General features: G+C 35.9%; 1 protein-coding gene across 1 annotated transcript in view; it reads left to right on the top strand.

Moving 5' to 3' along the window:
• Positions 1-12,952, top strand: part of TMC1 (transmembrane channel like 1) — a 59,484-nt gene that overhangs the window by 27,293 nt on the left and 19,239 nt on the right. The window contains exons 5-9 of the mRNA XM_056514647.1: positions 2,161-2,251; positions 2,951-3,032; positions 5,826-5,932; positions 8,299-8,397; positions 11,574-11,716. Coding sequence (XP_056370622.1) covers positions 2,161-2,251; positions 2,951-3,032; positions 5,826-5,932; positions 8,299-8,397; positions 11,574-11,716 — 522 coding nt within the window. The remainder of the gene's footprint in view (positions 1-2,160; positions 2,252-2,950; positions 3,033-5,825; positions 5,933-8,298; positions 8,398-11,573; positions 11,717-12,952) is intronic.

The raw sequence follows: 12,952 nt of genomic DNA, 5'->3' as shown, positions 1-12,952 counted from the left end.
AGGTTTCCTGAAGCCGAACCAATATAGTTATTCTGACTTCTTTGGGAGGGCTGGAATTTAATTGTAGATTTTTCTAGGAATCCAAACGAAAAAATTTTTTATGAGCAGTGTGCTGTAAAATCTCTGGAGGACTCAGAGTAGCTTGGAAAATAAAGAAACCCCAGTCAGTATCAGTGTTAGCTAAATACAGAAAGATCAGACTTAAAAATACAGAATACAAATGTGATCCAGAAGCACAGGATTGGAAATAAAAGACCAACACCCTTAAAAGGACACTGACTTGTTCCTAAAGGAATATTTTTGATATGATGAATATGTGCACTCTGTGGCTGTGGGGGTGGCTGGGTATTTCTATCTTTCCTAATCTGAATCTTTGCTTTCCTTGTGCTATAGAGAGAGAGAAAAAAAGTGATTAAATTAACATTCATGATTTCAGATGATGGGAAAAGGTATGCAGAAGTTCTGAGAAGGTCAGGTGAACTTGCCCTGGCCCTGATATTTCACCAGCTGGGTTTGGGTGAAAGCACTGGGAAAAGAGAGTGTTCAGAGGGTTCTCAAATATGGAAATCTCTCAATGACTGAAAATTAAATTCAATAATTCAATTTTGCACTTTTGTGCACTTATCTAGATTCTTGGTAAAGCAAGATAAAGCAATTGTTGTAGAGGGTGTCTAAGTTGTGAAAGGCTTCAATAGATCTTCAGACTGAAGATCACTCCAAGAATTTGCAGTTACTAAAAATACACAATTACCTTCATAGATGTTGAGATTTTTAACCATTAAATTGGAAAAGTTATGACACATCTTCTCATGTAATTTTAATTCTCCTTTATTTCAACCACACTGCTATATACTGTCATTAACGCTATCAGATTAACACTATCTTTTTCCTCCCCTGTATAAAATATATGAGCAGAAAATATAAGCATGATAATTAACTTCACTTGGTAAACTTATCTGCAGCAGTTCTGGGAAGAAAGAAATGCACAATACAATCAACATCCATCAAAATTAGTATTTTCCTGATAGTTTGCCTTTTCCCAGGTGCTTTTTGCAATACAATATAATAAAAATAAACACAATATAGAGTGCTGTGAAGTTATCCAGTGTGATAACAAAACAGTTTACAGCATTATGCATACACTGACAGTTAAGAATCCTTAGTCTGTTCTTCAGTGGTTTAGGACATTTAGCCTTTAGGGCACATTTTGTCTGGAGAGACATAACGGAAAGTCATAAATGGAAATCGGATTAAATGGAGAAAAAGCATGCACCTGATCTCATCTCTTTGTTGTTTTAATCCATGGATTTAATGCATTTTAGAGTTTATAAGTCTTCTTTCCATCTTTATATTATATAACTTATATATCTCTAGAGGCAAAATTTTAGCCTTTTGCGGACCAATGAAGCCGCATTTTTAAGAAATTACTCTGGGAATGATACAGGTAGAGAAGAAGCATGCAAAATTTCAGAAGAGCTAAATTAAATGTAATATTGAGAAGATTGGGCACAAGGAAACTAAAGCCTTAGTCTACACATATCTCTCCCAACCTGGCAATGCATCCTAAACTGGGAACACAGAGGGGTGAATTTCAAATGTCTCCGGGTAAGACTAAGACACAAATGAGGTCAAACATTGGTAATCAAAATGATAATTTACTTTTACTCACTACCAATGAAGAGAGCAAGGAAGAAATTAGAAGAGTAGGAAAGAACAAAGGATAACAGGAAGCAGGAAAAATAATCACCGCCAAGAATCGAGAGCATCCCATGAAGATACTTTTTTCTTCTGTCAGAATAACAGGAATAAGTGTTTGTGCAGTAGATGAACTATAAAAGTCAGTTTACTGACTTACTGTGACTAAATGTACTGGACATAGGCAAATCTCTGAGCTCCAAATATGTTTGTATTAAATCAAGTGGCTGAAGTTACTTGTATTTTGTATTATATATATAATATGTATATAATCTTCCGCAAAATACAAAATCTCAGAGCTTTCCTTTCCAAACCTTACTAAGGGAACAAGATTTTATGAAGCTCTGTGAGGAGTAAAAAATTAATATAATGGAGACTATATAAAATTTACTATAATATAAATATATGAATAAGGCATAAATATAAATATAACATCCATATGTCTCTTTTGCCCTCATTTTCCAGGGAAGCACAGCTTTTTGTTGAAAAGTTTGAAGGTGCTCTTGGAAAAGGAAAAGGAAAAAAATTTTATGCATACAAAGTGATGATGACCAAGGTAAATTGATTGTTTCACTAACTTCCTGTAAAGCTAATGGGAAGCCTTCTAGAGCTTATTGCCATGGGTACTTATCTTCCACAATAGCGTTCCTTGTTTTTCTGTGGATTTTAAGTTTTTATTTTCACTGCTCTTGCATGAAAATATTTCTAATGAAAGCTTATGGTTTGATTTTTGAAACTTGTCACCAAAACAAAACTAAGCTGTATTACAGGAATTTGCAATATCTTCAATATCTTTCAATATCTTGTAAAAGTTAATTTCTCTTGATGTAGATTGGATATTTGTGTGGACTGAATCCAAAGTTCAGTCTTTCTCTTAAGACAGCCCTCTGTAAAAGATGAAGAAAAAAAGGAAGAGAAAAAGAAAAAGAAGAAGAAAAAGAAAAAGATAAAGAGGATAAAAAAAGAAAGAAAGAAAGAAAAAAGAAAGAAAGAAAAATAGAAAAAAGATTGGCATGAAAGGAAGTGATTAGCTAATAATTCTTCATGTGGTAGAAATAGGATCTTCACACAAGTACAGTAGAAGTCATGTTAAAACAGACAAAAGAAGATAGTTCTTCACAATTACTTTTTAGACCCTGCCAATGGATTTTGTGGATGATTAAGGGATTACATTAGCTCAAGGAAGAACTGAGCATCTGGGCACTGAGATTTTTCTTTTTTTTAATTTTTTTTTTTTTTCTGTGATTCTTTTCAGAAATGGATGAAATTTCAAAGAGATTTTGAAAATTTTAAAACAGCCTGCATACCCTGGGAAATGAAAATTAAGGAGATTGAAAGTAAGTAAGTAGGAATAGGATCTAGTATCATATTCCTGATGTCTGCCAAAGTGATAAATTTCTTTAGAATATCTGTCTGTATTCAATGCATAATTTAACATCAACGAGTATTTATTTTTCACTAATATTTGTTGAACTTGATAATATAACTAATTGGACATTTTCTTTGGAGTATCACTTTATAGATAAAAATTGTTTATTTTACAGGTTTGCAGTTAAAGAGCCAGTGTGGAAAATAATCCTAGAGAAGTGTAATTGGGGTTTAGCCATTCACTTTATTCACCTTCACTTTATTTTGTCTGCATTTATTTATTCAGATTATACAGTGTAGGCTATACTGCAATTATTTCTACCACATTTTTCATTATCTTGAGCTTCAGGTAAGTTGTATTTCTGTCATTGTCAGCCACACAGACAGAACAGTATTGGTATTGGATGCTCCATATATAAATGAGGCAGTGTAGTTAGTGCTGTGGGTGTATTTGAGAGTAGGGGTCTGTCACAAGTCAGCTTTGTCTTACAGTTCCATGACGAATTTAAACTGCAGCTCTTTATTTGAAGGACATTTGGATACCTGAGTGATGGTCTGCAACTTAAATTCCCTTTACAACAAATGCTTCCCACTACAACATAAAGAGTCTTTCTCAGTTGAGTCTGACTCTTCCAGTACTCCAGCTATCTAGAAAGACCAAGTAAGAGTTTGAAACACTGGGCTATCTCAGGTAGGCTCCCTTCTTCAAGATGAGAGTCCTTCTAGCATGGGGAGGCTGGCTTATGAATAAAGGGCATCAAGCTCTGCTGTGCTGCATCCCCATGCGTAGGCGAACCTGATGCTGGGGCTTTGATGTTTAAAAGAGAAGTTGACAAACACATGAAGTATTTATTTTAGAAAATAGATCCAACACAGAACATGTTGCATCTCAGAGTGTATTCAAAATACTAGTGAAACCTGGATTGGTTTTGTTCACAGCTAGTGCAGTCCATTTGTGACATTTTCTGTGTTCCCTGTTGAAGGTCACTGTTTGTACCTGCCCACTCTGAAAATAAAGCTGAGGGCAGTCATGGATAAATTACCCTCATCCTTAGTTGAGCTTTTTATTTGCCAGAGGTGTCTGTTCTTGCCTGATTGGTGAAAAAGAATAAAGCTCATGAGTGCAAGCGTTGGCTTGCAATAGCTATACTGATGCAGGTAATTCCAATGCATTACCTCACTGCAGATGTTCCAGATGGATGCATAGCAGAGGTTTCATCAGGATAGCTGATACAAGAACTGTAACTCAGTGCATGGAAAGATGGTATTCCAAATACAATGAGGATACTAGGATTTGAGCAAAAGAAGTAGTGGGGCATGGAGAGGTCTACAAAAGCAACCTGAAGTCAGAAATATTAATGATTTCCTGCTCTGTATTTTTTGAGTCCATAGCATCCCCCAAAGTTTGGTTATAACTGGGTAATCTGCATCTCACAACCAGATAGACTAACTCAAAGTCTCTTGATTTTTACCTCTCCTCAGACTTCCCAGTATGTCAATCACTGCTAAGATTGACCACGTCACACAAAATTTCAAAATGATGGTATAATTCTGAACTGCGAATAAAGCAGACTCAAAATGCTGAAATCCTTGACAGAATGGCTTGTTCCTCCCTTTGCACAGCTGTGATAAATGTGTCTTAGTTGGCCTCTTTTTATACTTTGGGATTATACCTGTTAAAGTGTATTAAATTTTCTACTGATTGAGATATTACAGTAAAACATGTGTCCCACATAACACAAGATATATTAACTTCATATTACAGACTGAAAGAATGTGTTACATGTCTGCAAAAATGCTTGGAAATAACAATATAAAAAAGTCTCTCTGACTAGATATTTACTTTTCATTTGCTGTCAGTGTGCTCCAGGCTCCCAAGTTAGACTGTGTGAAAAACCTATTTTCTCTTTTTTTCCCCTGCAAATGAATGGTAATGGAACTGAAATCTGAGACTTTTTAACTGACAACTCTACTATAGTCATCAGAACTGTGCTTAAGCAAGCTGAGGTTGAATTTGAGCTCTTATTTTAGTTTGCCCAGGCTTGCAGAGGGTCAAATCAAGCCCTTGGTTCTCAGTGTTTTCCTTGTGCACAAGTCTGGGCCGGGGGCCTGGAGTGTGTGAGGTCAAATCCTTCACCTAGAGATGGGACTGCCTGCACACCTGGACATAGATAGAGCACATAAACAGAAAAGTAAGAGGAAGAAAGGGTACAAACACTTGCAGATAATGTTTTTCATCTCTTGTGAGAAAATCTGGTGAGCACTCATATAACGAGTGTTTTATCATTCTGCAAATACTTTCCCCACTGGCTAATTCTGCACTGCTTCCTGTTAAAAGTGAGCTGGTTCCAGCTTAGCATGACAAGAATGCTTAAAATCCACATCAGGTAGAAAAAATATAAAAATAATTGAAATATACTTCCAGAGATTACTTAATAATAGCAAGTATCACAGCTTTTATATGACCCTAAATACTCCATTTAACTAATACTTTCATATTTTTGTTTCTCTTTTTTCAGTCAAATCAAGACATACTAATATGCAATATGCAAAAAGTTATTAAAATTATGGTAATAAAAAAAATGAAGTTAATTAGATTTGTAATTAATTAGAATTTAAAATTAATTAAAATTAGAATCAACCAAATGTGTAAAAACCTCTCCTGATTTTACTTATTTTAAATAAATTTTGTGAATCCTTAGATAAAATAACATCAAAGGACTAGCTTATCTGCCTTTTTATCACATCTCATGTTTTCACAGGTCACTTTGGCTCATCAGTAGCATCCTATTTCATATTCTTGCGTTGGATGTATGGAATAAACATGATTCTCTTTGGATTGACTTTTGGTCTTGTAATGGTGCCTGAGGTGGGATTCTTTTAAATTATCTTTGAGGATTGTTGTGTGGATTTCTGTCTTTGCAGTGAGATTTTGTCAGACTGGAGCTTTAAACAGTTTTTAGTCTCTTTATGCTCAGTTGCAAGTAATAGACTGTACTAAGCCTGTAAAGAAGGACTTCCTTTGTGAGCAGCTATCTCTACATAAAGATGTCTTGAATTAGACAGGATAGGAACATGTAAAATATATTTAGGGTTGTCTTCTGAAATGGTTTTTGAAGTCTGGGATGACATAGGAGTGGAGGGTTTGTTTTTTTTTTTTGCTGGGAAGTGGGTTTGTTTATTGTTTTTTTTTGTTTTTGGTGGTTCTCTGCATAACAAAGTGGAGGAACTGAGACTAAGAAAAAGCCAGGGGACTATCTCAACTAAATGTGCAGTGCAATAGAAAGATGCATCCTGGGGCTCAGAGGATTCTTTCAGATGCAATACTTTTGCACTGTGCAACATCTCTCTTGAGAGTGGTACTTAGAGCAGATGTTGGACTACTCAGACATGAATTACTTCTATGAAATATAATAATTCCTGAGTTTTTTCAGCCAGCATATTGACCTTCTAAAAGCAGGGCTTTTATGGAATTAAAATTATTGTGCCATCTTTCTGGTTTCAATATCCCATATTCCTCTTATGTTTCTCATTTTGTAGTAAGCAGATTAGAAAGAGTCAGGTAGGAATTTCCAACAACGTCCCAGTCCAGCATTTCAGTAGCATGATCCCTCCAACTGGATCCCTTCAAATCTATAGGGTTTGATGGGATTCATCATCTGATGTCACTGCAAAAACTTCTCAATGACTTTTGAGTGATCTTGGGAATTAGGAGATGTTCCAGCTGACTGGAAGCTGGCAAGTATTGTTCTGATTTTCAAGAAAGGCAAGATGGAGAACACCAAAAACTACAGGCCTGTCAGTCTCACTTCAGTGTCTGGTAAAGTTAAGGGGAAGATTTTTCTGTGAGGTATTGAAAAACCCTTGAAGAGCAATGCAGTGGTTCACTGCCACCATGGCTTCATAAGAGGAAGGTCCTGCTCATCAAACCTGTGATCCTTTTATGACAAAGTAACCCAACCAGTTGATCAAGGAAAGCCAGTGGATGCACTCTACACCTGGGATGGGGCAACCCTGGAGGGATGGACAGTCTGGGGAATGAGATGCTGAAAAGCAGCACCATGAAAAGAGACCTGGGGGCCCTGATCAGTGGCAAGCTGAACATGAGCCAGCAGTGCCCTGGCAACCAGGAGGGCCAAACATGTCCTGGGGGGCATCAGGCCCAGCATCACCAGCTGGGCAAGGGAGGGGATTGTCCTGCTCTGCTCTGAACTGGAGAGGCCTCAGCTCGAGTGCTGGGGGCAGCTCTGGATGCCACAATATAAAACAGACATGAAGCTGTTAGAGAACATCCAAAGGATCATGAAGACCCTCAAGGGGGAACCGTATGAGAAGCAGCTGAGCTCTCTTGTTCTGCTCAGCCTGAAGAAGAAGAGACTGAGGAGACACCTCACCACAGTCTACAACTTCCTAATGAGGGGAAGAGGCAGGCAGTGATCTCTTCTGCTGGTGACCAGCGAGAGGAACCAAGGGAAAGGGCTGAAGTTGTATTAGGAGAGGCTTAGCTTATGTATCAGCAAAAGGTTTTTCACCCTGAGGATGGCTGGGCACTGGAACAGGCTTCACAGGGAAGTGGTCACAGTGCCAAGTCTCACAGCATTCAAGATGTTTTTGGACAATACTTTCAGGCACATGGTGTGAGTCTTGGAGATGATATTTTGCAGGGCCAGGAGCTAGACTTGATAATCTTCGTGGGTCTCTTTCAACTTTCTGTCATTCTGTAATCTTCCTTAGAAGCCAAAACAGAATCAATGTCCAACTGTTTTCAGGGTGAGCCTGGAAAGGATCTGTGAGGAGATGTTCTGTGCCTGAACGAGCATCTTGCCAGCAGCAGGGGAACTGTCAGAATCTGAAAACTGATTCCCTAGCATCTTCCCATATGTTTCATTTTAAATATCCCAATAAAATCCATAATTCAAGAAAATATAGTATTTGTTTATCTTTGTAAGATAAACACCACTCATTAGAGAAATATGGATGGACTTCTGTGTTACCTTTGAATGTAAGAGACACAATTTGGCACTTTAAATGTAGAACACACCACTGAATGCATATGCTAAGTGCAGTTTCAATCAGCATTGTGGAGGAGCAGTGAATTGTAGAATTAGGTCTTTCTCATTGAGGAGTTTAGGAGCATAAAGCCAGTCTTTTAAAGAAATGATGGATCACTGTCCATTTTGTCCTTTGCTGCTATTTTGCTTTAAAATATAAATCACTCTCATTTTTTGGTTTCAGGCTTTGATGGGTAAGCCATACGGCTCTTTGCCTAGAAAAACTGTCCCGAGAGCTGAAGAAGCAACTGCTATGAATTTTGCTACTCTCTGGGATTTTAGTGTAAGTGCATAATCTTGCAATATTGCATATCCACATGACTTTTATTCACAATCACGTCAATATTTATTGTTCAGTTATTCAATACAATGTATTTCAGGACATAACTCACAAGATAATTAATTCACATATTTTTTTCACAAGGTGTCTGCATAGATGTTTTTTCAGATAAAACACATACTGAAGCTTGATATTCACAAGCATATCTCAGTATATGTAGTAATCCAAAGACACATGGAGTAATATCTCAAAGCTGGCTTGCCATTCTGTGGTGCTGGATTTCCATTCCTTAAGTGTGAATTTGGTCTTCTGCTTTTATATGATTAAGATTCTGAATTTTAAATGCAGTATGAATTAGCAAAAAAAGAGAAGAAAATATGTAAAAAAACCCAATGAGCTCCATACATTTTATCCCTTTGATTACCAACAATGCCAGTGATGGATTCTCCTTGGATAAAAAAAGGATTGGAACATCTTTCTAAAAACATGTGCATGTAAGATTTTGCAGTGACTATTTAATGAGATGATATAGCATCTAGTGCATCAGAAGTTGTATATTTGAATGACAGTAAGAATAAATTTAAACATGTGGCTGGAAAGTTAGATAATGAATATGAAATTATAAAATGAGAAATAAAAGGAATTACAGTAACTTGAAGATTTTACAAAGAGAACAGGCTAGAAGTGCTTTATACAGAAGATCAGAAAAGAGCTTGTAAAATAAATGTATTTGAGAGAAGATGGAAGAAGGCACTGATGGATGAAGGAAAGACAGGAAAAGTTTTTGATAATTGTCAGAAACAAAAACTGACAGGTGTGAAGAAGAAAGTACAATAAGTAACAAAGTAGCGGTTAACAGAAGAAGCAAATGAAAACATAATAAAATAGAATAAGGCAATGAAAGGGTATGAATCCCCTGAAATATTGGGGGGAAAAAATTTTGAGGCATGTCAAATTGGCAAATATTCCCTCAAGATGATGACATCTTTGTTTAAACAGCACATGAAATAATTCTTTTCATCTGCTAGCAATACTTGCCTGCTACCAGGTAAGTCAGAAATAAATGATCACAAATCACCAATCAATATTCTATCCTAGACAAAACCCCAACAAAACCCAAAGAAGCCCAAACCCAAGAAAGGATGTAAAAAATGCAGCAGGAAAAAATGTCCCCATAAAATAAGCCAACATAATGAAACCAGAGATAAGAACAGATACTGCAGTAGGGAGGAGTTTGTTTCAAGCCTAAAAGGGATGAAGGCTTGGTAAGCATCTGGACAAAAATTCCCACTATGGCAAACAGTGAGATAGGGAGCAAGTGCTTATCCACAGGCCATCCCAAGTCACAGGAATCTCATGGATACCTGGAGTTTGGACTAAGACAAGTAAAGAAAAGATGAACTCAGCATGTCTATTCTGCCTTCTTTTGTTCTTGAAATTTTATTCACAATACCGACATGAAAAAGGGAAGTATATTTGATATATATTTGATATATTCTACTTGGAATTCAGTTTTAACATACAGTTTTCAGATTATAATCCAGTCATAAAATATTAGAGTCTCAAGTCTTGCTATAACTCCTTCAATAAGTAGTCTTTTATTTTAGGCTCAGAAAAGAGTGAAAAAGATCTTCCATGCACACCTACTTTTACATGATCTTATGGTGAAGTGATGTGGAATCAACAAACTGAATGATACACAGTGCAGGAATTATCCCTGACTTGCAGAACACAGATACTAAAAAGGCATTTTAATAATTTTAGGGACCCAAAAGGCTCTCCAAAGCTGCTTTAGACTGTATTGAAACCTGGGTTAAAATGGAATTATAGGATGCTGTAGTGACCAAAAATATGCAATAAGTATGCTATTGAATTTGAAAGTGACCTGACTGGTGTAGAAGTTTTACTAGTACTTAGCAAGAAATGTGCTCTGTTAGAATACTTACCTTATTAGAGACAAGCATATTTATATCTCTTATGCATCAAATCTAGTCAGAGATGAAGAAAAATGAGATATGTGGATCAAGATATTTTGAATAGTATTTGTGTGTGCCATATATCAAAATTTGATTTTCAGCTTAGAATTGTGAATTAGGTTTTTCAAATAAGCCCGTGACTCATTTCATGTATAGTAAAAGCTTCAATAAATCAAGTTCTTGTTTTAAAAAATAAATAAGAGAAAGATGTTACTAATTGTAAGGAAACTGGGAAACAGAAGGGAAGCAAAAGGTTTTTTAATTCACCAACCCTTCATTTTGTGGTATTACTGTCAAAATTATGCATGGTCTATCCTCCAATTATGTGGTCAAATACTACATATTGTGCTTGGAATACTTACATCCAGATTGAGGGTTGTCAGTGCTGTGCATGCACTGAGCTGTCCTGGTAAAGGCTCTGGCTTTTTTTCCTTTTTTTTAGGAGATGAGTTCTTGCACTAACCTGGGGATTACCAGGAAGTTTTAGTTCATTGATCCATGTAGGTGCCAGCAATTTCTTAGTTAATAAGGTACTAGTAAACAATTTTGAAAAATCATCTATCAAACCAGTGGAAGCGGGAGTCATTTATATTAGGATATTTAGAATAGAAGATCGACTTCGAACTGCTGAGAAAGATTGTGAACTTATATAGCATTTTAGATAGCCTTGGAGTCAAGTCTTTATGTACAAAAGATCTACATTCTGAATAATCACCCATAGAATGCCCCTACCTGTTGGTTATCAGATATACTGAATGATCATCCAATGAACAGTAGACAACTGTTATTACACAAAGAAAGCAAATGAGATTTTCATATCAAATTAATGCAAATAAATTTTTGAAAGATGAAAATTAAGTTAAAAATATGGGATTTTATCTGCCAGTAATTTGAAAAATAAATTTTGTACAATCACGTTTCTTTCTTTACAATAAGTATGTTGATGAAGAAGTTTTGACTCATTAAATTGTAGACTTAATAGTTAGTAGTTTGTTAATGAACAGTTTAAAAAGGTTTTAAAGTTGCCATGAAATATTCTATGTCTTTTTAAAATAAAAGGACACATTGTCTATCCTGTCATTTTTGGTATTAGTGAGATTTGAATTCAGCAAAATGGATGTTTTAATACATTGTTATTGATACATTTACTGATTATGTGCATAATAAAGAAAAGTAACATGATAATTTTTTCTGACTTTTCAGGGCCTTGCACAGTATTCTGTACTTTTTTATGGTTATTACAATAACCAGAGGACAATTGGGTGGCTCAAGTTCAGGATGCCTCTTTCATATTTCCTTGTTGGAGTTGGGTCTATTGGCTATAGCTTTATGGTTGTCACTCGAACGTAAGTTCTCCTTGGCTCTGGAAAAAGTACATTCAAAAAGGCAGGTAATTCCACTGCTGACCCTGGAGACTGTCTTTTTAAAAAAGGTACTAATTCTAAGTGCACAACAATGCAAGATCAAGTGCAAGGTTAAAGTTATGTAAGACTCCTTCAACCTGTATTTACTTATCTGTCCTTCTGAGCCAGAATTTGTGTTACAGTGTTGTGAAAGTGAGAATAAATCTCTACCGAAATAGCAAAACTTCTCTCCTGAACTTCAAAAATAAAAATGAATGCATAAAGTGAGGAAGAGATCTGTCAGCCCATCTTCTCGTAGTACTTGGCATCCAGTAGATCATCAGCTAAAATCCAGGAAATTCAATAATTTACCTTTAGTGGTACTTTGTGTGAATTAAACTCTTTTATGAAGGAAGAACACAAAAAGGAAGCATATGGCTACTAATTCTGCATGTAGCTCACAGTCCACAGTAAATGCTGCCCGTAAATATAATCTTTAATACCCTTGGTTCAAGCCAGATGACCACCTAACACAGTGGTAGCCAGCTCCAGCAGTAGTTTTATAAAAAGCCCATAGTGAAAAAATTTGCAAGCTTGCAGTTCAGGATTCAAAGACACTTTTAAATACAGAGAAATGCATTTAGTGCATTTCCATTATTTTCTTCTAATGCCGGTATTTTTCACTTGTATGAGCACTAGATTAATTCATGTTCTGTTTTCAAATTGGCTTCCCACATAAGGAGAGAATCACTTGAGGGAAGAAAAAAATCTTCAGTCACAAATATGTATAGTTTTTTGGAGACAAAAAACTAGTACAAAAAGTAGCAATTGATTTAGTTAAAAAATATATTTTAAAATAATTTTGATAAAACAACTGCCAAGATTAGAAAAGCCTTAATCTCAGACAATTTTATTTCAATGACTCTCTCTCAGACAAAAATATATTCCTGGTAGCAGGAAAACCCTGTAGCCCAAAACAAAGAAATATAATTGGCAAAAGAAATAGATTGCATTTGCTAACTTTCCATCTCACCATATGACACCAATGATGGTCAATATTTAGGTAATCATATGAGTGTTCTTGCAGTCTTCTGCTCTTTTCTATTTCTCCAGAAAGGAGCACAGTGAGCACAGAAACTAAAAGCAATGTAATGCTGTTGGCTGAGAGCTGAGTAAGGTCTATGTGAATGAGACATTGAGGATTATAGGCACTATTATTTTATTTAGGGGAAATATTTA

This window comes from Oenanthe melanoleuca, chromosome Z (assembly GCF_029582105.1).
Source record: "Oenanthe melanoleuca isolate GR-GAL-2019-014 chromosome Z, OMel1.0, whole genome shotgun sequence".
Taxonomy (NCBI): Eukaryota; Metazoa; Chordata; class Aves; order Passeriformes; family Muscicapidae; genus Oenanthe; species Oenanthe melanoleuca.
This window is presented reverse-complemented; position numbering and strand designations above follow the sequence as displayed.